At 46.6% G+C, this 22900-nt stretch overlaps 1 protein-coding gene across 1 annotated transcript in view; it reads left to right on the plus strand.

Moving 5' to 3' along the window:
• Positions 1–22900, plus strand: part of LOC135391069 (membralin-like) — a 73552-nt gene that overhangs the window by 21769 nt on the left and 28883 nt on the right. The window contains exons 3-4 of the mRNA XM_064621163.1: positions 21487–21622; positions 21861–22143. Of these exons, the coding sequence (XP_064477233.1) occupies positions 21928–22143 (216 nt within the window). The 5' untranslated portion in view covers positions 21487–21622; positions 21861–21927. The remainder of the gene's footprint in view (positions 1–21486; positions 21623–21860; positions 22144–22900) is intronic.

Raw genomic sequence — 22900 nt, forward strand, 5'->3', positions numbered from 1 at the left:
TGTACGTATAGCAGATATTACGGATGTTTGTATGAAGCAGCACTCACTTAGAAGTCAGAACAGCTTAGGAACTATTTTCGGCTATATTCGGTTTATAATAGACTAGACCGCTTCGATTCGAAGTTCGAATTTAGAGCTCCACATTTGATACGCAATTCGAGCCGAATATGCAGTTATTTGCTTCGGTATGACTACATTACTACAATACAATATACCGTATTTTCCGGTGTATAACGCGCGCGTTATACAGTAGAAAAAAGTGTTCTGAAGAGGTCCTGCGCGTTATCTAACGGTTGTACACGGAAATATTTTCCTGCAGAGTTCCTTCTCAGGTCGGTGACTTACTACAAATTCCAGCCTCTTCCAGAGTGTTGTGGCTTTCACCCATATCTCTTAGGGTCAGTTGACAAAACGGGCGAAAGGGCACTGGAGTTCATAAAATGTTAATGATGCTGCATAAGGATGCTATTCAGCAGCCAATAATCTTGAATTCATTTCAGAAGAACGACGTGATTAAGAAGTGACGTGAAACAGAAAGCAGGCAGGAGACTGAAGTATACTCTGACAGCGACGCTGTTGCATCGGTGTTTAATGGAGTTGACTAAATGTGTTTCAGATATAGAATACGCATATATGATATACCGCTTTGGTTTATTGTGTATACTGGTGGCAGTACAGAAGCTTGTAGCACCATTGCGGTGCGCGTTATGCACCGGTGCGCGTTATACATGGAACATTTTTCAAATTCGGCCCGTTCTTAGGGGTGCGCGTTATACACCGGAAAATACGGCAATACAAACTGCTTGTTGGACGTTGTGTCCTATCTGAGCAATGCTGACTTGATAAAAAGTCCGTTATTATTTAACGAGTGAGCCATTTTTTCTTTGTCGAAATCGTTGCGCATCACCTGGGGCTACGAATGTAGGCTTACAACTGTTATAGTACGAGATGAGCTAATGGTTCTTCTGGAGGCTCACCTACTTAGGATCCATTAGTTTACCCGGCGATTAGAAGCTGTTTCGTGTGATGACCCAAATTACGCGACCCTGCTGGTCCGCTATCCGGGGCACCCCTTTTGATGTTTATCTCTCCCTGCTTATCCGATGTTTATCCCTGAGTGTGTGGTTTTGCTTTCTTGTGTACCTGTTTGTTTGTCGGTACCAAGGACACTACTTGAAGCAGTGTTATTTTCCAAGACCGTAATGAGCTTTATCGCGATGTAACCATGCAAAGGTTAATAGAAAGGTTAGATCCGATAACGATCAGGAACGCCCGCACATCTACATCTTAACCGCTGGAACTTCATGTGGCATTACGGGAAACGTTTACGTCTAATGGCTCTGCATGTGTGGATGCTTCGCGGAACTGTTGTTGACTGTACAGTACGCTGTTTTTTTTTTCTCTATACAAGGTTTTCGTAACTATATTTACGTATAGTTATTAGGCAATTAGATTTAAAGAATGATATCTTAGGACGTCATGGCAAATCGGTTCGTATTAAATCAGTCACTAGGCAGTATATACCAGTGATGGTCATTAACTACTTCGACAGTAGTTTAACTATGACTACTAACTACTTCGCGATGGAGTAGTTTAACTAGTAGTTCAACTACTTTTCTGGAGAGGTAGTTAAAACTACTTCTTTAACTACTGCAATGTATTTTAACTACATCTATAACTACTTAACGTTGTCCATCAACACCAATCCCATTCTACAGTGTTCTTGGACACTGAAACAGGAATCACAAGCAGTGATAAAAGTGAAGGTTTAGTGCACATGCACGGCGCAATTGCTCTGCACCTCCGTTCTCATCAAACAAGTAGCTCAAGATAAAAGTTGTGCTTCCGACTTCGGCGGCGAAATCGGAAGTAGTTTGCGCCTGCAGTAACCTAACTACTGTAGTTACTACTCGAAATAGTAGTTTAACTAGTAGTTGCCACTACATTTCTGCAAGTAGTTTATAACTACTTTTTAACTACAATCAGATAGTTTAAGTAGTAGTTTAACTACATGTAGTTAACTACTGGCCATCACCGGTATATACCAACAAAAGAGTGGCAGAAAGAAGCAAAGCCTCCAGCAAACTACAACCCTACGCGCAAACAGTAATAATGTGTAGGGAGGGACCATAAAAGATGAATATGGAACAGTTGGTAACAAAGTCTTAAAAGTGTCATCCCAGGTAACTTTGTGTATTCCTTTAAGCACTCAGAAATTTCCGCTAAAGTTAAAGTTGCACACAGAGAGTGAGAAATGGCTGCCACATCCTTCCTTGAGCTCATAGGTTTCGATAGGGCTTTCCCAGCGTTGGGATACTGTTTTCCCACATGTCACATGGAACATAACGCACGGAGTTTCATAATCTGCAGTATGGTAGGCATTCAAAGGTATGGAGTAATTTTTCTACACCTTTCAGCTTATATATATATTATATTATATATATATATATATCTGTGTCTTTTTTTAGATAAATATCATTTTTAAACACCTGACTCAACAGAAAAGTGAACAATACTGTCGAGAAACGTGCTTGCAAAACACACATCTAAAGCAGTGTTTCAAATGGTGTTTCCTGTAAAATGTGTCCTTCGAAACTGCGCTTCTCGTAGAATACGCCATTTCGAAAACTGTTCCTGAACCGGAAGACTTGCTCCTGTGACCCAAACGCGCATTTTGCTGCTTACTTTATTCTTTTTTTTTTTCTGAATAATGTTGTTCAACCACCTCCCTTCAATGCATACACTATATGGGGTAGGTCTGTTCAACTAATGGGGGTAGAAATGTACGGGTTGAAGAGCCTCTACCCCTGCAGTGTCTAACCGAGAAGGGGTTGGGGATTTGTTACAACACACTTTTACGCCGAAAGCTTGAAAATTATTCGTCTACTTCTTAGAATGTACACGTGGCTCAGAAGGCATACGCATACAATCGATTCAGCCAGCATTGCGGTAACGGAACCGAAATCGAAAACAACATTCTCTTTCGTGTCTCCGTATTGAAAACGAAATACATTCGAACGGTACTCAGCCTGAACGCATCAACGCTTGCATGGCCCGCCAAATAGACTGTGCAACGCGAATCGCTTTCGCGTTGCACCTTTTCACAGTAATTTAGCTGTTGCTATCCGACATAGATACGCAAGTCCAGATCCCCCGTTTTCTTTTTCTTTTCTTTTTTTCTTTCGGTGACCGTGTTCCGTAGCGAGGTCACGAGCCACTGTGGCGGCCCCCATGCAGATAGCGCAGACGACCGACGCCTGACACGTGCCCTTTCCGCTGGGCTTACGTAAGGCCCTACCTGGCGACCCCGTTGTTCATTTCCCCGCTTTCATTTTCTTTTAATGCCCAGTCTCGTTGTTGTTGTTGTTGTCGTTGTCACTCTTTCCACTCTTTTCAGGCTGGGATGGAGAGCCGTATGTTTTTTTTTTATTATTATTTTCTGGCATTGTTATGCAAGCGAGAAGAAGAAAAAAAGGGGGTCAGAAGCCGACCTGGGCGAGGGACGTCATACGACGATGTTTTGTGCTGTCCGCGCTGTTTCATTTGTCGCTCTTGCAGTTCTGCGAGAATTTTTGTTGCACTTCGCATATCGTGTAACTTGATCGTTGTCCGCAATCTGGCACAGAAAAGTTCGTCTTTCTTTTTTTTTTTTTTTCTTTCTGAGTGGGATCTCAGGTTGGGATTGGGTATTGTTCCCGTGTGTGTCCTTACAACTCTGTAGCTGTGATAACTCGTGTCGTTTCCAGCGACTCAGGGTCTTTACTTTTTAACTATTTATTTACAGTGAACCCCCCCAAGGACTTCCTTACAAATGAAAGCGCTAAAGGCTTTTGTTTTCGTAAAAAATAATAATGGAAGAATTGTGGTTTGGTCTGGGACTCACGCTGTGGCCTGTGGCACCAGCTACAAAACTTCCGCAACGAAGTTGACTTTTTTTTTTTTTCGCACTCGTGAATTCAATCCGTTTGATCGAAAGCCGTTTGATCGAACGCAGGACATTTGGTCGAAAACCATTCGATCGAACGTCGCTTGATCGATTTTTGTAATTGGTTCACTTGGAGTGTCGAAAATGACAAAAAAAAAAAAAGGCAAGAAAAAGAAAGCTGCAGTTCTAAATGCAGTTATCCTAAGGAGCATTTAACTTTGTGTAATCTGCTTCCCCGTAAACACATTCCTCATGCTAACCCACTTTTTCGTGTCCAAAAAGCAGTACAAGGGCCAGGGTTGTTCACCCTTAACCTGTCGGACAACCGAATAGGTTTTTCCGCTCTGACACATAGTAACTAAACATGCTGTACTTGTTAATCCCCCAACCCTTTGTCAAATAATAATTGATGTCAAGTATTAAACATTTTGGCAAATGAATTAAAAAATAAGTAAATGACATTTTTGATGATTTATTCCCGTCGAATGTGAACAAATTTTAACAGTGTATTATTGTTTGTAATCCACTGACCACTGTATAGGAGAAAGAGCAGTTTCAGTTTATTTACTTTTCGCCTATGTGCAAGTGAACCTAAATTTAGTTCTTGCAACAGACATGTAACCGAAGAAGTCCTTCGAAACTTGGACAAGATAAGCAGGGCAGCAGATCTTTGTACGTTCTCTATTTCTTCGGATAGCGTACTGCATGTGTAGTGATTCGAGGCTGGAGATGCATACTCTAAGGTCGAACTAAGGTTTTACATGCTGTTAATTTAGTATCTCTCGTTGTACCGTGGCGAAATTTCGTTCTTAGCACCCACAGACTTCGAGTGGCTTTGCACATATGACTATCCCGTTTCAGACCGTTCCCCCTAAATATGTCGCAGGCAATAAGAAGGGTGCCCAGAACAAGGCTAGACTATCGGCTGCTCTCAATCTGGGGCAGCTTTCTTCAATATGTGTCCTACTGATTCGTAAATGACAAACGTCTGCAACTAACCAGTGGTCTCCCCTCTTCGGCTGCAAAAGAAAAAAAAAAAAGAAATAAAAAAAGCAGAGGACACTGATTGCCTGCTCCGTATGCCCGAGTCAAAAGTTACAGAAGAAGTGGTGCCGACAACACAGTGCATGCAGCTTTGAATTCCCTTCGAACAAACGTCTTTCGAACAAACGGCGTCGATCAACCGGCTTTCGATCAAACGGCTTTCGACCAAGTGGCGTTCGATCAAACGCCTTCGATCAAACGGCGTTCGACCAAACGGCGTTCGACCAAATGGGCGGGCACCCTCGGGGTTTTCGTTACGTAATGTACACGTGCCATCGCAACTGGTCTTTGCATTTTGTCTGCTTGACAAGAAAAAGAAAAACCCACGTGTGTGTGTGTGCGCCAGAGGGGTCAAGTGTAGTACGTTCACGTTCCTATTGCACAAGGGCCCCTGCTCGTGAAACGACTTCTCTCTTTTTTTTGCTGTCTCCCTTTTTTTTTTTTTTTTTTTTTCATTGCTGCGTGCTATCTCTCCTCCTCACAGCAGGAAGTTGTCGCTGCCGGAGGGTAAGGTCGACTTCTCTGGGGCGGCCGACGGCTAGGTCAGCTTTCAGATATTCATCGGCCAGGTCAGCGCACTAATAAACACCACCCTTTCGTTCTTTTTTATTTGTAAATTAGCTTATTGATTGATTGTTCCTCATTTGCTTCCATCAGGATATTCTGCGTGTGCACGTGCACAAGTTCGCGAACATTTAGAGCATATCTAAAGTGCCACTTCGGACTAAAAAAACACTTATTTTCCTATAATCAATCACTCAATCAATCAGTGCGTGCTTGGAGGCTCATCACGTAAAATGTGAATGCCGTCGATGAACATACGCGCCTCCACGAATTAAGAAAATAAAAAAATTCCGGCAAAACTTCAGACTCTCGGAGTCTCCAAGGGTACGTGACGTCACTGAAAACCTTTGCGTACGTCTGCCTCCTATAGAGGGAACGCCCGTCTCGGCTCCCCCCGTCCCAAGTCGGAAGACTTTCCAGCAGCTGTGGTGAGGTGACGGAAACACCACCTTCGAGGACCTTTTCGGTTCTCTGGGTCTCTCGGCAGATTCTCGGTCGCCTGCGTGCTTTGGACTACGAGGCACGTTTACTGACTACAGACTACGAGGCTTACTACGTTTCCTACGACTATACAGACTACGAGGCACGTGTAGTGGGCGACGACGTAGAAACGCAAGTCACTGCCGTTCCGTGACAATTGCGTCCTTAAATACGTACATAACAGTCGTGTGATATAGCCACCAGATTATGAGTTTGCGGATAATACGCAGCCATTATATGCGACAACGCTGGACGAGTTGATTTTGTTGTTTTTCTATGTATCACGTTGAGACACGCTTAGCGAAGGCCCCTCCATGAGGACAGTCTGACGGCACTGCTTGGAAAACCGTTGGTTGGTTGGTTGGTTGGTTGGTTGTTAAAACATCGGTTCCGCCACTTGCTTCGTTTAGCGGAAAACCCATTAGGACGATGTCTAAAGGCACTTTTTGACGTATTGCCCTTCATTTCAGAAACACTCCGTCAGCTTCCCTACGCACATACGAGAAACCGCACCGTTGGCAGAGCTAAAGGTGTAGCGACGCCTACATGTTAAACAGATGATGCCGCAGAACAGCTTTATGGTTCTGGTAGAAGCGTAAAAAGCAACTCTTTCTGCCAAGTTTTGCCGACACAACGGGGAGAACAGCGATTGCAAGAAGTGCAGATTCAGCTACAGAGATTTCTGTTGGGCAGCCCGTTTGTCTCTATTGACAGAGTATCGGCGTCGAGATCTTGTGGACACGGAGCCGTGACGTCACGCGTAGAATTCTGAGCGGACGGCACTGCGAGAGACCAGTGTCGTCTTCAGCGAGTCGGCGATTTCTCGCTGTATCTGCCGATTTTTGTCGTTCTCGTTGAATAACTGGTCAAGGAACATTACATGAAAAAGCGAGAGCGAGAAACGCGTCATTTTTTCGCTCTCTCATTTGAAAATTGCTTATTTGAGAACCATCTGGTGCTATTTGCTATTCTCGCTCTCGCTTTCAACCTCTCAGGCTGCGCGCGCGGCGAGCCTGTCGCGAGGTTCGGCGGGAGCGCTCCGTTTATTTAGCCACGCGAATATCGGGACCAATTCCACGCTATGAACTTCAACCTGTGCAGTTCACCCGAAGAACACCCTCCCTCGTAGGCAAGAACACAGAAGAAAGAGGTTGGACCGCCAATGCGTACTTTGCGGTACGTGTGAACACGAGACTGTGAAATGAGGGGAGTTACAAAGACAATGTAGCTTTAAACAAAACAAATATTTACTTGAGAAACAGTGAGGCTTTTAAACGAATGAATTGACTAATGCATAGAATACAGCACACGTTACAAAATGATACGTTCTGCCATTTTGAGCAAGGATTACAAAAGAGGTAAGCCAGGCAACAAAGAAACAGTCTAAGCTGGTGCCGGCTGAGGGTCTTGGAGCACGGAAGGGTCGGGTCCTTGCTGGGCCGATGTTCTGTTGGTGGACGACACACGCACGCAAACACTCATAAATCCGCGTAGTTGACTGTTGCGTTGCAGTGTGACGACTTCTTCGCCATGACACCCGTCGTTGTCACCTGTGGATATATACGCCACTGACCTCCCGTGCTTCCCGAAGTCACCACCCGGTTTGCGCCACCCGCGTATAAGACGGAATCCCCACGAAGTCTGCTGAGCGACTCCCGCTTGTCTCAGCCCCTTACGATGCATTCAGTCTACATGTGTTACATCTCACCCTGGTGCCAGACGAGACAAGACAAAAATACGAAACTTACAGTACCGCAAACTTAGGTTTGGCTAGCCACAACTGCCGTGGATCTCCAAATCCATTGCACACGCTGTTTGTCTAGGGAAAACAGCCTAAGTCGAGAACTCGGCACGTCGGACGAGCCTGTGTCCTCTAGCTCCAGGTCGCCTCCGACCACCATGGGGGCCATTCTCCGGTCGTTCCCCCCGTCCACGGTTACTTCGTTTCTTTGCCTTGGCCTCGGGATCTGGGAAATGTCTTCACATTCCAAACATTTGCAGAAAGGGAAGAAAATTATTGCCCTTTGCGTAAAGGCGGCTGGCCGTATTTTGTGACATAGCCACACAGAAGAGTGAGCCGCAGGAAATACAAAAGTATATTTTTTCAGCTGATCCCTTTGACGTGTGGTATCTGTGGGCCTTTCGCAATGTTAACACTGTGTAGTTCTTTGGCAAATCCAGGTTAAATGGCTATTAGAAGTTCCCTCCCATCGTGGCTTTTCCATTCGATGCGGAAACATACTAATTGCCCTTGAGTTATGCGTGGCACGCGGACTGTAGCGGACGGAAGACGACATGTACGGGTCTTTAGAGGCGGTGCCAGCTACCCAGTTAGCGATAGTGCTTGGTATGAACGCCGTCAAGCAAAGCGCATTGTATTATCGTTATACTGCATTTTGCATATCACCAGTCCACAGTGCACAAAGAGAGAGACGCTGGTGGTAGTCGTCTTCCTCCAAACAACGTGCTCAATCACCCGGAAAGCAGGAGGCGCAAGCAGTTATATTTCACATTATTCGCAGACAAAATAGACCCTAATTTGCGATGCTTTTTTAGTGACCGAGTTTCAAAGTTTAACGTCTTTGCGGTCATAATGCTGCTGCTGCATTCACATGTACACTTCGGTTTCCGAATGACTGATTACGTATTCTCCACCGTCATCGTCATCGGCGTTTAAGGAAGCAGACGACAGTTCGGCCGAACGCGGAAGCATGACGAAGCTCGCACAAAGAGCACCAGTCTCATTGTGGTCGTAATCGTCCTCTGTGGAAAACAATGGCGGGCGGGAAACTGCGCCCCCTAACGTACAAATGAGTGTGTACACAAAAGGAGGTGCCAGGGCTATGGTGCTCTTTTCGTATTGTGGTGGTCCTCCTTGATATGCGTCTGCTTTCGTCGGTTCCGGGTCAACGTCTGCCAGACCGGCGAATTTTCGCCACAGGCACGCACGTGAAATTAGCTCTGCGCATAAACCCTATTGTGCGAATGTTGCCGTACAGCTGAATACCATGCGCGTTGTCCAAGGCAATGCTGTCTGCATGTCTCGCATATGCGTCCGCGGGCTTCGTCCGTTGGAAGTTCATTAGAATAAGCGGATGGACGCACATTATACTCAAAATGGCTGAAATTATCGGTCGCGGAAAATGTTTCGTATAGACTACTTTAGCTGGAGAACAAGGTTCCTAAACCCCGCTTTCGGTACCGCGGTAAAGATGATTCCATTCACAGAACGCCGTTCCGGGGGGACACAATAGCCGATAGTGGTCTTGATGCCAGAGTAAGTTCCGTTTCCGGTTCCACATACTTCCTTGTAACACTAATCCCTTTAAACTTTAGTGAGCCTTATACATCGGCCCCGAGAAGGAGGCTTACGGAACTCCAGTGGTCGTTGAAGTGCAGAAAATATTACACTGGTCCTTCCAGTGCAACGTGCGTTTTGCAGGTCGTCCCAGAACGACTCACACTGACGAGAGTAAAACCACTGTAGCTCTCACTACACCGTAAATATGCACGTTTTGGTCGCATCTATTTACAGTTCGAGGGGTGACTCTCGTTATGGAGGCGTTGCTCTCTGCTAGGCCGCTGGCAGGGTGGCCCGATCATATTCCCGCTTCGCAGGCTGGTGTTCAAGTTCACTCTGACGGGAGCCGTACATTTCATCTCCACTGGATCATCGTCAGAGAGTGGGTATTCATCGTCGCCTTTTAACACGAGCCTTTTCACAATCATTTGTACGAAGAACATCTGTCGAATGGAATGACCTTCCTGGATCAGTTGTACTTCACTTACCAACGCTGCATTGTTCAGAACTTCACTTCTCGAACATCTCAATGTAAATGAGTAATACTGTATCTTTTCTGTTTTATTGTTACTATTGAGTCACTGCTTAACACATTTGAGTGACATGAATATGCCCTGGGGTTAAATAAATAAATACTTCACGTTCCGTGGGATGCGTCGCTGCTTACCCTGCCTCCCGTTTCGATCTAAAAATTCACTTGAGTTTTACTTCGTTTATTGCGCATCCTAACATAGGTTCATGATGTAAATGCTTATCAAAGGCCTCGACCTAACTGACCTTAACTTCGTCCATAAACAGCAACGCGCGAAGAACACGTGAGCGACCTTGGCTTGGATGAACTTAACACCGAGGGGAACGTAGCCGGCGGCGGCGTTCGCTGTGGCAGTGTCGGCGCACTTTTCCTTCCGCTTTCTCCGTAGCAGGGCGGTCAGTAGCGGTCGCTGGCCTCTCTGTCGTTCCCATCATCTCCTGGCCATTCGCGCTCCAGCACAAGCGTGTTCGGCGGGTTCCTGCCGCATGAGAGAGCATGCACTGTTTTTCGTCTCGATTCGGTGTACCAACCGCTGAGCTTTCACGCAACGAAGTTACGTTGACTTCTCGAAAACACCTCTCCCTCTCTCTCTCTCTCTCTGTTATAGTGCTTGGGTGCAGGACGAGATTCTGTGCGAGAAGCCAAAGAATCCTCGTCCGAGTCTTCTTGTGCGGTTTCTTTCAACGATAAGGTTGTTTGTATTGTTTGTATTATTAAACAGCTTTATTTACGTTAAAGGCGCGCCTATGTGCAGAAATTTCTTGTCGCAGAATAAAAGGTGTCGTTACCTTGAGAGCAATACAAAAGGAACAAGATTCATCTGTTGCGTCGTTCGTGCGTTATGCGCGAACGAAACCGTAGGTCTCTTCGATTTGGCTGCACTCACTGAATTATATGGTTCACGCGGTGCAGCACTTCTGTATTCGTTTTGTCAGTGCCGCTCGCGCCCTCTGCACTCTCGTATTCGTTTTGTAACGGTGCAGCACTAGTTCTGCACGAGTTCACGGCCGGCCTGCGCTTGCTGGACAGGAAGTGCAGTATGGGTACACGCGGAGCAGACGACGCGTTTGTAACGCTGACGGTTCCTTGACATGTGTGCGATGCATCAGTTGCATTGTCGCGAGTAGCGATAATGCAGTTATATTTGAGAACTAACCGAACGGATCATTCCAATTTTTGCCTGTACGGCAATGTCTTTACTGCGCTGGAAAGGCGCAAGCTTTGGAGCGGCGGATATTTTTTTTCTCCATAAAAATATACAGAGATGAAGAAAGTAGGAAAAACAAAAACTCGTATTCGTAGTATCTTCCCACAATGTTCCCGTGATAGCCAGGAACACGACGGCAATCTTCCTTCCCTTTCGCGCAAGCAAGTAGGATTCGTCGTGGTTGTTGCTGTCGGAACCTAGCAGCTCCAAAACTGCTTACAGTTACAGAGCCATCACAAACACTTGTTCCAATGACTAGAAAAGCGAACGAAGCACAACGCAAACAAACAGTATACATGAAATGAAAGGCAATCATAAAGAACATGACATTTGCCGCTGACGGACAGCAGAGTAGTGGCGTGCACCTGCACTCGCTTGTTCGTTTTGGAAGCGCTATTGTTGAACCTACGCTTGCACTGTCTCAGCCGGCGGCGCACGCTCTTGCACTATATCGGCACTCCCCTGAACTAGTGTCGGTGGTGCAGGCCAAATAGAAGAGACCTCGTAGTTCACTCTTTCCCTCTTCTGTCCTTTTCAAGAAGGACGGCAATGCAGAGCGGCCTGTCATTGGTTTCCTCAGACCATTTGTCCAATCATCGTGCGAGATCGTTTGAGGCGACCAATAGGAGGCTATCCTCATTGTCGCTGCTACGATTCCGTTTGCGCATAAATCACGAACGACGCAACGGTTGAATCGCGTTCCGTTTGTATTGCTCTCAAGGTAACGACGTCTTTCATTTTGCGGGGAGAAGTGTTTGTACTTTAGTTCGCCATTAAGCACAATGCATAAATTTGCAACACTTCGCTTGCAAGCTCCCTTAAATTCGGTAGATTTCAGTGGACGGCGCATTGGGCATTGTGCCACTGCAGGCGCAGGGCGATGCGAAAGCGGCAAATTTGATGGTGTGTTTTCCTCGTCCCCGCACGGCACCTGACTTTTCTTGTTTGCACGAAGCTGTAGTCATTGTTTGCTGCGCCAAATTCCAGGTTCTTCTGGAACGACACCAAGATTTCAGGTGTGGAATCCCCAGGCCCTTTTTCAACTGCGCAGTTCCGCGTGGTGTGATACGACAAACACTTTGCATCCAAGCAGTATGAAATGGCTTGTTTGTGGGTGCCTTTTCGGGTGTAGCGTTTCAATGGCACTGTACTGGCAGCGCACAAGAAACAACCTTCAACAGTTACCCCCACGAACTCACACTTTTGGTGTCTCGTGTTCACACGAAACGCTCGTACACCTCAGCAAGACCCTCAATGCGTGATACATGCGCTCACCATCTCGGTATGTACTGTGTATGCATAGAGGTGGTGGGAAAATATACAGACTGATTATTTACAGCGCATCGCTGAATCGTATGTACGCACAGTAATGAAGGCGCTGTTTATTTACGTGCCATTCGAATCAACGCTCGAACAACTTCTTGCGGAGGTCAGGCAACTACTTATCTAGCATTTCCAGTGGCCTTGACACGCTTGAGGTACTTCCTATTTCCATCGCCGTCGCTTCCTTCCTCTTGCCGATTGCCGTAAGATGAGGTGCGCGGTGGTTTCTTTCCTCCAACACGAACCACCCACCCGTAGGGAGTTTTTCCGCTTCGCTTTCCTTCGGCCGTTGTGAAAACATTAGCACAACCTTGCACTTGTCGATGGAGTGTCCGGCGTCTAGTAGCATTGCATGTATGACGTTGAGCCATTGAGTTCCGGAGACGCGTTCTTGCACCTCAGTGGACCATTTCCGAGTCAGCGTATGCGCATGCGCAGTCACCAGGCGACCGCCATGAAGTCATCGGCTTCGAAGTTACGTGGACGTTTGACGCCGTGACTTTACGACGCTTTGCGAACAAGTTGTGACGCTGTTCGACCAAGACGCGCTTTCACTCTTTCCACATCCTTCTCTTCTCTTGCTACTTTGACACGTGACGTGTCAGTCCATATGAGTGTCGCCATGATTACTGGGGGTAAGATACGAGGTTCGACATTTCGCCGCTAGGGCGACACGAATATGGAAATTGTGTATTACTTGCGCAAACCGTGCAAGTTCCCACATTGAAAAGGGTTAAAAACGGGGCTGTTTGTTGCCTCATTTTAAAATGGTTAATAACCCCAGTGCAGGGTAACGCTTAGGAAGGGCGACACAAACACAGCACTGGATTCCCGCATTGGATTCAGCAGAGATAGTCTTTTATACTACACTCTACCATTGGATTGGAAGAGGTGCCGCGAGAGTGCAGCCCGACCTCACGACGATGCTACCACTGGATGCTACACCTCCTCCCCTGCGGAAGCCTATCAAAAGGCCGAAAATTATAACTCCGAACTATCATAAGTCCGAAAGCCAAAAGGCCGAAAAATCATAACGCCGAACTGTCACAAGGCCGAAAAAAAATGGCAAAAAGAAAGGGAAGACAAAGCACTGAAGGGGACTGTTCTTTTCGTAAGATTATGAAAAGTTTTGTGGCTGTTGTATCAGAAATCAATGACAAGGAGGACACCCGAGACGGGTGTAGGAAAAATCGTCCCCGAAAAAGACGTCCCCCGGAGAAATCGTCCCCGCAAGAAAAGTAGTTTTCGTCAAACGGCGCGCGTGCCCAGCTGTGGGTAGGCCCCCTCAACCGCATGGTGAACTGTCAGAAACAAGCCTAAACTAACCTAACCTCGTAAAACTAACCTAGGACCCAGTTCTAACCTAGGTTCCCACCGGGGACGATTTCTCCCTGGACGTTTTTTCCGGGGGACATTTTCTCCGGGGACGATTTTTCCGGATCCCACCCGAGACAGGTGAAAAATTAACAGACAACAAATTATCTGTTCACAAATTCACCTGTCTCGGGTCTCATCCTTGTCATTAGGAACCAGCTAGTCTGCGCCCTTTCACTGTAATTGGATAATTGGAAATCAAATAATGCATGCCTACGAATGCCCTCTTATTGCTGCCTTCTAGACGGACATATCGTCACGTGGTTTCGCTAACTTTGCGCAGCATTTCTCCGGTTATTCATGAGGCGACATTCCTCGCGACTTCAGGGGAACGCGGTTGCGGAGAATCACACAATTGAGATGGAGTCCTGGTGAAAAGATAATGTAATCATTGAACTCCAGCATATGCTACTACTTGTCCCGGTCTCCTTGGAATTTCAAGAGCTACACCGCTGTCACTTGGAAGGACGTTCTTTGTTGTCTATACTATTCCGAGCGGCTATACATGTATTTCGCACCGGGAGCACGTCCACGATTTTGGATGATATGGGGAACGGGGTGTCTTTCTATGCGAAGGTCAAGACGAGACTTGCATCCATTATATACAGTGACGAGATTACGTGACCAAGTCCGCGTGGTCCAGAGGTGGCTCTGTTGCCCGCTTATTTTAACTTGGTTTAGAAGGGTCTGGTGAATTGTCGTGAAACGGACTGAAGGACAGATGTCTATCAGTGGGAGGGGATGGCTACCACGTCGTATAGAGTTTATTCACTGACGTCACCCCTCCAGAGGTGACTATCTTCGAAATGGCGAAATCGCCGACATGATCTAGGTCTCTCTAAGCTTGGTGGGTGGCAGTCATAAGGCCGAAAAATCGAAACACCGAAAAATCATAAGGCCGAAGAGACAGAAAGCCGAATAATCGAAAGGCCGAAAAATAAGGAACCCAAGATACGAAAACTGTTATTCGAACTACGAAAAAAAAAAAAAAAATAGCTCTGCAAAATAAGTAGGATGAACTTGTTGGGAATTGATGCAGCAAACTAATCATTTCACCAAACTTTGAGTTAATGACGCACTTTCGATCACTTAGGGGAAAAACAAAAGGGAAAAGTAGACATATGAACCACTGTGTTGTTGTATCTGTTTATTGTATGCGCTGGCTATCACGTCAGAGTCACCACCTCCTCTACAATTCATGTGGGCGATGGAGGTCATTCACTGGCATTATTCATCCAGCAGGCACTTTCTTTTTGTAGTAAACATGTTATAGATTATTGCTTTCTCTCTCTCTCTCTCTCTCTCTCTAGACAGTCTATTTCCGAGCACCAAATGCTGTGCATTCCAATTATTTGATTTCTAATACCAGAGCCACAAAACTTTTCATAATCTGATGAAAAGAACAAGCCCTTTCAGTAGTCATCTGGGCTGCTCACCCTAGGTCGTCTGTCTCTTTTCGCCATTTTTATTTTCGGCCTTCTGACAGTTCGGCGTTATGAATTTTCGGCCCTTTGGCTTTCGGCCTTCGGATAGATCAGCGTTATGATTTTCGGCTGTGGGTGAAACCATGGGCAGTTAAAACCCGAGGACCTATACATTGGCAAACCTGCTATCAACGGTGATTCTCTTCTGCGGATGACATCATGCGAATAAACCTTATTCGGTTATCAGAAATCATTACGTGGGACCTATTCGATTACAGTATACCCCGTCGAGCGGGGAGCTGTGATAATGCACAATGTTTCGAGTGGATAATATGAACTGTTCGCCTGTTCAGCGGTGTTCGAAGTCACTGAAAACGTCTGAAAACGTTGCGGGATCTATCCGTCTTTTGCGAGGGTGGTTGGATACCGTGTGCCGTGTGCTGAAACTTACCGACCGCTCTGTGGCGTCGCTCGCGAGCTGTCTCGCAACGTAAGGCCACGAAGTATAAACCCGCAGCGTTTGCTTCGAACACCTCGCTTGCCAAAGACCAGACTTGCCATGCGTCATCAGTAGTAGTAGTAGTAGTAGTTGTTGTTGTTGATGATGATGATAGGAACAAGAACAAAAGGGAGAAGTATAAGTCTGCGATAAGATCAGATTGCCTAGCTCAGTATACCTATACCAGCACTTATAGTACCACTGTAAAAGGTACGCTTCTGTGACTGCCTCGGAGTGTGGAGAATTAAATTAGAATAAAAATGAGTAGAAGGAACGGAAGCAGAGAGGAGGGAAGGAGGGGGCTCAAATGATGAGTTCATCACCTGGGAAAACACTCGGTGCATATAGTTCTTCGGACGCGATTTCCAGCTTGTGGACTTCCCAAATGAAGTCATTGCGGAAAAACGTTTAATAGCTCTCTGTGGGAGAAGTCGAGTGTCCGTGCAGTGATGTATAGGTGTACTGAAGTGTGACTCCAAGTTGGACAGAACTTTCGTTAATCAATCCAACAGGGGGCTTCCGCCAGTGTCCCGCGGGTCAATCTTCCGCGGGTCACTATATGTCACAGAATCGACGTTATGGGAAGTTGTGTAGCGCACTAAGTGTTCCGCGTCTCCATCTATTGAATTTTTGATTGGTTGTTTAGGTGTAATGTCATGAATGCGGGTTGGGGTGGCGACATGTGTGACAGCCCCATATGGCAGGCCTGTCACAGTTGTGTAAAGTCCTGGAGTGCAATTCTGGTGGCATAGAGGCATGCGCATCCCACGAACATTGGGGACATACGGAAATTTCGGGCAAGAATTGACACTTCGCGAGGAACGCTGCAAACGCAAACTTCGATGTCACGTTTGGTTGTACAGGTTACTGATTCTGATCAGAACTTATTTTACAGCAGAAGCGCGTGCATGCCTCTTTTATCAACTGCGGTACGGGCAGTCTCTGGCTTATCACGAGGCCAGTCTATAGACCAATGAAGCCTATGAATTCGCGAGATTAAATGACTGCGAATGGACTCGCGAAAAAAGTTGAGACCGCGAAATTAAATGTGTTTACAGCATGGTTTCAAAGCAAATGGTTTACAACAAGTGCATCAAAGCAGGTTTCACGTTCTTCGTGTGCTGGCCCAAAGCTGTCACCATTTTCAGTAATTTCGCTACATACAATTATAACATATTACTTTTTTTTTTTCATTTCTCTGTGCTGCTAGGGACGTGAATGCTACATTCATTTTTATTTCGGAAGTAAGATGCTACACCCCCATGGCTCTGTTGGTAGAACGGCCTCCAATAACCTAACTACTCTAGTTGACTACAAAATGTTCAGTTTAGCTAGCAGTTATTACTTTTTAAATACCATACTGCAGTTTAACTGCAAACTAGTACCAATAACTGGCTTTTACATTCGCCAAGCGTTCCCCAGCGAACTGTCACTGTATGCTTCTGTTGCCTGTACGTCGTTTTGTATAGCACATGCTGCAGCTTCGCGCTGACACTTATACATAGCTAGCCGAAGATGCATTTCGCAGCGGCCGTTAATATATCAGACGGCGAGATAAACCCGAGAGACCCCCCTTTCATAGGGTGACGCAGCCGGCGAGGGTCACCCATGAAAGTCACCCGGTCGACCCTTTACGTGTGTCCTTGATGCCCTCGAAACCATTATGCACGTCCGCGGTCAAGATCTCGTACGTGTGAGTATAGTACGCGAGGATAAAGTAGCGATTTGTTCTGAAATTATGTATTTCCCGGTGTATAGGGGCTAGCTATGGAATAAGGTGCGAAGGGGGGAAAACAGTGCACAGAAATCGGAAACGCTACGTCGACAGTACCACCCACACTGACCGATGCCTCCGTGTCGAATGTAAAGCAATTTTTGTTGAACATAAGTACTTTTCTAACGCGAACGTCATGTTTACCGTGCTCGAAGCCTGCTATGTTCGACCCGACGGAGACGGTGTCTCAACAACACTGTCCTCCTGAATCACTGACAGCTCAAGGCGTCCCAGGCTTTTTTGGACCCACTATACGCTGCCTCGCCGTGCCCGTCGCCTTTCTCGGCTTCTCGTGCTCGCCGTCTGTCGTTCTTTTTTTTTTTCTCCCCATATTTCCCGAGCACGTCACTTAAATGAACAATTTGCGCCTATGTCACGCGACTGGGCCAGTGTCGTATAAGCATGAGGTTCACGTCATCGTCTTGGGAAAAGGCTCTTCCAGGAGAAGCTCCGATGTATCAGCATGCACTGTCTCTTCGGGACGCTTCAAACGTTTCAGTGTGACGCTAGACTAGAGGCGGTCTCGGTTTGCTACCAACGTCAGGAATATCGATCCAGCACCTCTTGATTACCGGCTTTTTCGAGGACTGCCAGTTTTCAACCTTCATGTTCTCAGGCGCTTCGAAGCTTCTGTTGTCTTCACTGAGGGCACGCGTCTTCCAAGGATACACGCGTGTTCGCCATTCAATAAGAGGATTTCGTAACCGTAATATCGATATGGAGGTTACAATAAGGAAATACGCTGACTTAATGGATCCAGTGACCTATCTTGTCTGATGATGTCAGCAGTGATGTCGAAAGGTCTACGCCTGCAACGGGGTTATAGGCTCCTCGTAACGTGCAGTGCGACCCAGAAGAACGAAGAACGCTGCGCCAAGAAATCGAGCTTGTGATGCAACGAATGTTACAGTCGCACGGTCAAAACAGAATATTGAGTCGTAGTCACTGATTAGGTTCCTCCATACTGTAAGAAAGTCTGAGTTTTACTGGCTACGGACACACACACACACACACACACACAAAAAAGACATTGGGATATAAGTTGTGAAGGCCAGATTGAATAACTCTGCCGCGTCTGAGGATTTTGTGTTTCTGTTTTTTTTTTTTTTTTTTTTTTTTGTCCGTGCCTCCAATTTTCAACATGAAACAACATGAAGGCCACCTTGTGCCTCACGAAGTGCCTGCCCGACAGTTCGCTTTGAAACGCGGCGACCTACTATATACTGGTCTTGAGCTAAACGGGCGCTCATGGACCACACATGGTTAAAATTTCTCGTGGTAATTAACGAGGTATGACGTGTGCGAGGTGGCCGATAGCGCCTTGTCACATCGTGCTAAGTGACCTTGAAACGCTAGCACAGAAACGCATCAATGCCAAGTGAATGGAAGTGAAAAAAAGAAAGTGCATTGTCTTCGCGGCATCCAGCCAGAGGTATTAGAGGTATTCTGAGCGTATCAGCGGCGCTCACCGCGTGGGTCCACATCGTAGTTTCCGTGACACCTCCGACACCTGTCGTCATTGTGATTGGCGTATCCTGAAGCGAGTTTCCGTCGTGTCTTGACGCACAGGCGTCACACTTGATGACACATGTCAGCAGGAACGCGATCGGTCCGCTTATTTGTCGCAAAAAAGAAAAAGAAGAAGAAAGAGAAAAGAAAAAGAAAGGAAAAAGTTCGTGAAGGTAAATTTACCGACGTATAGTAAATAGTGCAGAGCAATACGGATTTCGATTGCGGTACGCACTCAACACTACGATCTACATCAAATTAAAGTGTGGGTACCGAAAATTCAAAATAACACTTCCGATTCCGTTTCCGGTACCGGTTTCTGTTTTCGTTTCCGTTTCCAGACGATCATCGGTAGCAGTTTTTGTTTCTGTTTCTGAGCTATTTTCGATACCGGTCTCGGTTTCTGTTTCTTTGAGATTGTTCCGTGTGTTCGCGACATGTAACGCGTTACGCTTTTTTCACGTCTTTACAAACGCCACCCAGATAAACAATGCCTAATCGCTTAGCCGACGTGACATAGCCTTTAAAGCAGCAATGAGGTGACATTTCACATCGCTCGAAATCCTGCCTGCCCACCAGCTGTCCACCAGGAGTTATCATGCACAATCTTTTCGCTCTGCTGTGCGTTATAGCTGTGAAATAGAATTTACAAAAAAAAAAAAAAAAACTGTTGGAGAAAGCAGCCGCGGACGGCCGACACGGTGCTCTCGTGACATCGAGAAGGCTCCGTGCCTTGTTCCTTCGTTTTTTTTTCTTCGCAGCTCACGCGCTTATACATGCTTAAGCTGTGTCGCCGTACGTCACTGGTCTGGTCACGTGAGGGGAGTAGCACACGTCACGACGTCCTCTCATTCTGCGATGCGCTCTTTTCACGAGGAGGAGGATTTTTCAAAGGCAGTGTGCGGAACTGCGGAACAAATCCCTCGCGCTCGCCCTGTTGGTCATCTGCGCTCATCGTCTGCCCTGTATCAAAAGGGATTAGGTGCCACTATCACTATCACTATCATCGTTCTTTCGCAGGAACTCATTTTATTCGTTGGAGAATACTTTCCATCGAAAAACGAAAAAAAAAAAAAAAATGGGGGTCTCTTTAGTGCTCTATTATTAAGAGTCCGCCAATCACGATCGTGCTTTCGGCGGCCGTAGGGAAACCACTGGTAGCCACAAAAGGCTTGCGTTTGAAATCTTCTGCCGCGATTGGCCGAAGCAGACGACGTCTCGACTTTGGGCAGGCATTGAGCAGGCCCTCTGTGTGTAGGTGGCGCTGCCTCCACGCGCCGCAATCCGGATCGTGCGATGCAGCAGTACTAAAATTTGTGCGAATAGCCACCCGATTTCCTCCTTTTCCTCGAGGTAACCAGCAGCGCCTCCAGACAACTCTTTGCTACCGTAGCCAATCGCGGCGGCCAGTGCGGTGGTGTCTGCTACGTACTAAACAATGAGGATCTGCGAAGATTAAGCGCAATCCGTGCATAATGTCCCACGACGCATCGTGCCCCCTATTCTGGGCGCGCCAGCCGCGCCCTCTCATGTAACCGTGCTCGAACGTGATCGTACGCCAATGTGTGGCATCACGCGGAATACATAATTAGTAGAGCTGTAGTTGTTGTGGCAAAGGTACGGAGAAAGATAAGAGCGCGAGAAACAAGGACGGGTCAAGAAAGTGGCACGGTGCTTGCGTGCAAGGATATCGACGAACTGGATGGTGTCTTCCCGTGCGGCAGGCTTTCCCACATCATGTGCCATATAGAGGCGAAGCGTGCTTTACAGGCATACTTCCGTCTTGGGGGGACAGAAATCCGGTGTCCTGTCTCGTCTTAGCTGTACACCAACCGTTCTTTAGCGTTTCCTCGACATAGAGCACAGCGTCACCGGATTCGTGCACTATAACACCAGTGACTTCGCGTGGCTGTGGCTGGTTCAAGTGCCGCTGCTCCGCTTGGGCCCCGTCGCTGGCCCCTATCGTCTCTGGCGTCACCAACGTCATTGATCCCACCGATAACTCTTCCGACCGTCGAAATACTGCTCACGTATCCTGCATTAGAAAACAGTCTCATTGTTATTGACGTCATTGTAGGTTCCCCGGGAGGGACGTTCGACCATTAGATCTCGCATATCTTTTTCATCTCCTGATCAGTTTCGCTTTTTACTCTTGAGATAGCACCGTAGAAATAGCAGGGTAGAATTCAATGCAGTTTCCCTCAAATTGCTCGGATGATGTCATATCAAAACGCAAAACACGTAATTCTATACCAATGCAATTTGCAGATCATAGCCATTGTTACCTTTGTGCTGAAAGATATCGAACATAGTCACGTTTTTTTTGTGTGTGTGTGTGTGTGTATGTGTTCTCATGCAATAGTATCATAATGCACAGAATGTATGTGAATTGCACAAGATAGACCATACATCATAGGATTATACAACCTGCAGTATATCAGACGTAACTATTGAAATGCATCTTTTGATTCACTTTTTGTATTCTCTGTATATCGCTATGTTCATTGAGTCTGCTACTGTTTCGTTTCAGGTCACTTTGCCCTTCGGAGTGAAGCCTTACTTGTTTGAAAGTCCCATCGGCCACCATGGATGCTCGAGAGAAAACAAGAACTCCAACCTAATATACATACAAGGAAACAGAAGCTTGCCATTCTGGGTGCCGAAAGGTACAGTATGTAGGGTGTCGCGCATGAACAGTAAATTAATGAAATAATTAATGAACCGGATTTGAACAGTTAGCTTTTTACACTGGAGCTGAACCAGAACTGAACAGTTTTCTTTGTAACGGAACGAAAACTGGGACGAAAAACGTTTCAGTTTGACACCCTGCTTATGTCGTCCACTTTATTCCGTGTGTTGTTTGCGTATTTCTCAGGCTCAAGGGAACTGATTTGTCTCTTGCAGGTGCCCCCGATGTAGGGCACATGTGATGCTGTGAGGCTTATCCTCTTCACACACAAACAGTTGAGCCATGGCTCTCAACGTTGGCATGCTCCCGCACCTCCTGGGGGCGGCCAACAACAACCACCGGCCACCCGTGGCGCCCTCGCGCAGCGTAAACAGCGGTCCCATGAACTATGTGCAAGACCGGCTCTTCCAGGCACTCTTTGTGAGGGTGGCCCTGGCCTACGCGACCGCTGTTCCACCATCCGTGCGCAGGATACTTGAGTATTTTAGTCTGCTCAAGGTAGGTTGATCCTCCTTTGCGAAGTATTTGCAGCTTTCGTCTCGCATAGGTAGGTACGTTTCATGCTGGTGCACATTTCTAATTTCTACCTTGCTATCTACAGGGCGAATTTATCACTCGCTTCACATTTCGATCACGTCGAACAAATACAAGGTGTGGCTGGAATGTAAGATGCATGCGTGATTAACACGAACATAGCAGTTAAGCCTCACCAACACTCGAGCAATGATCTTAAGAATGGCAGTTGATGAGAAGTTAGCACCACACCTGCCACCGACACTAACTGACTTCATCAACCGCCGTTCCACAAGATGGGGCTTCCCTGCCTCAAGCTTTGGAAGCTGGTAGCCATTTCTCGGAACAATTGCAATATGGCAGTCGTCGAGAAAGCCAGACAGCGGCAAGATTTGAACCACGCATCTCTGCGTGACTGCACAGGAGTGCCATGTTTCAGTTGTTCATGTTGTTTGGCACCTTGAGGCTTGTGTGGTGTTCATCTGATGTGTTATGTTTCAGCCTCAGAAAGGAAGTTTTGTTGCAGTTTTTATTTTTTGGGGAACATAAAGGCCCTGTCAAAACAAGGTCTCAACCCCATGCTTTTTGAATGGCGCATCTTACTCAAAACCGCCAGTTTCGTTTTTTCTTCTTTTTCTTCTTTTTCTTTTTTTACTTCTTTTACTTCTTTTTCTTCCTTTCCTTCTTTTCATTCTTTTTCTTCTTTTTCTTCTTCTTCTTCTTCTTCTTCTGTGATCTGGCC

This window comes from Ornithodoros turicata, chromosome 4 (genome assembly GCF_037126465.1).
Source record: "Ornithodoros turicata isolate Travis chromosome 4, ASM3712646v1, whole genome shotgun sequence".
Taxonomy (NCBI): domain Eukaryota; kingdom Metazoa; phylum Arthropoda; class Arachnida; order Ixodida; family Argasidae; genus Ornithodoros; species Ornithodoros turicata.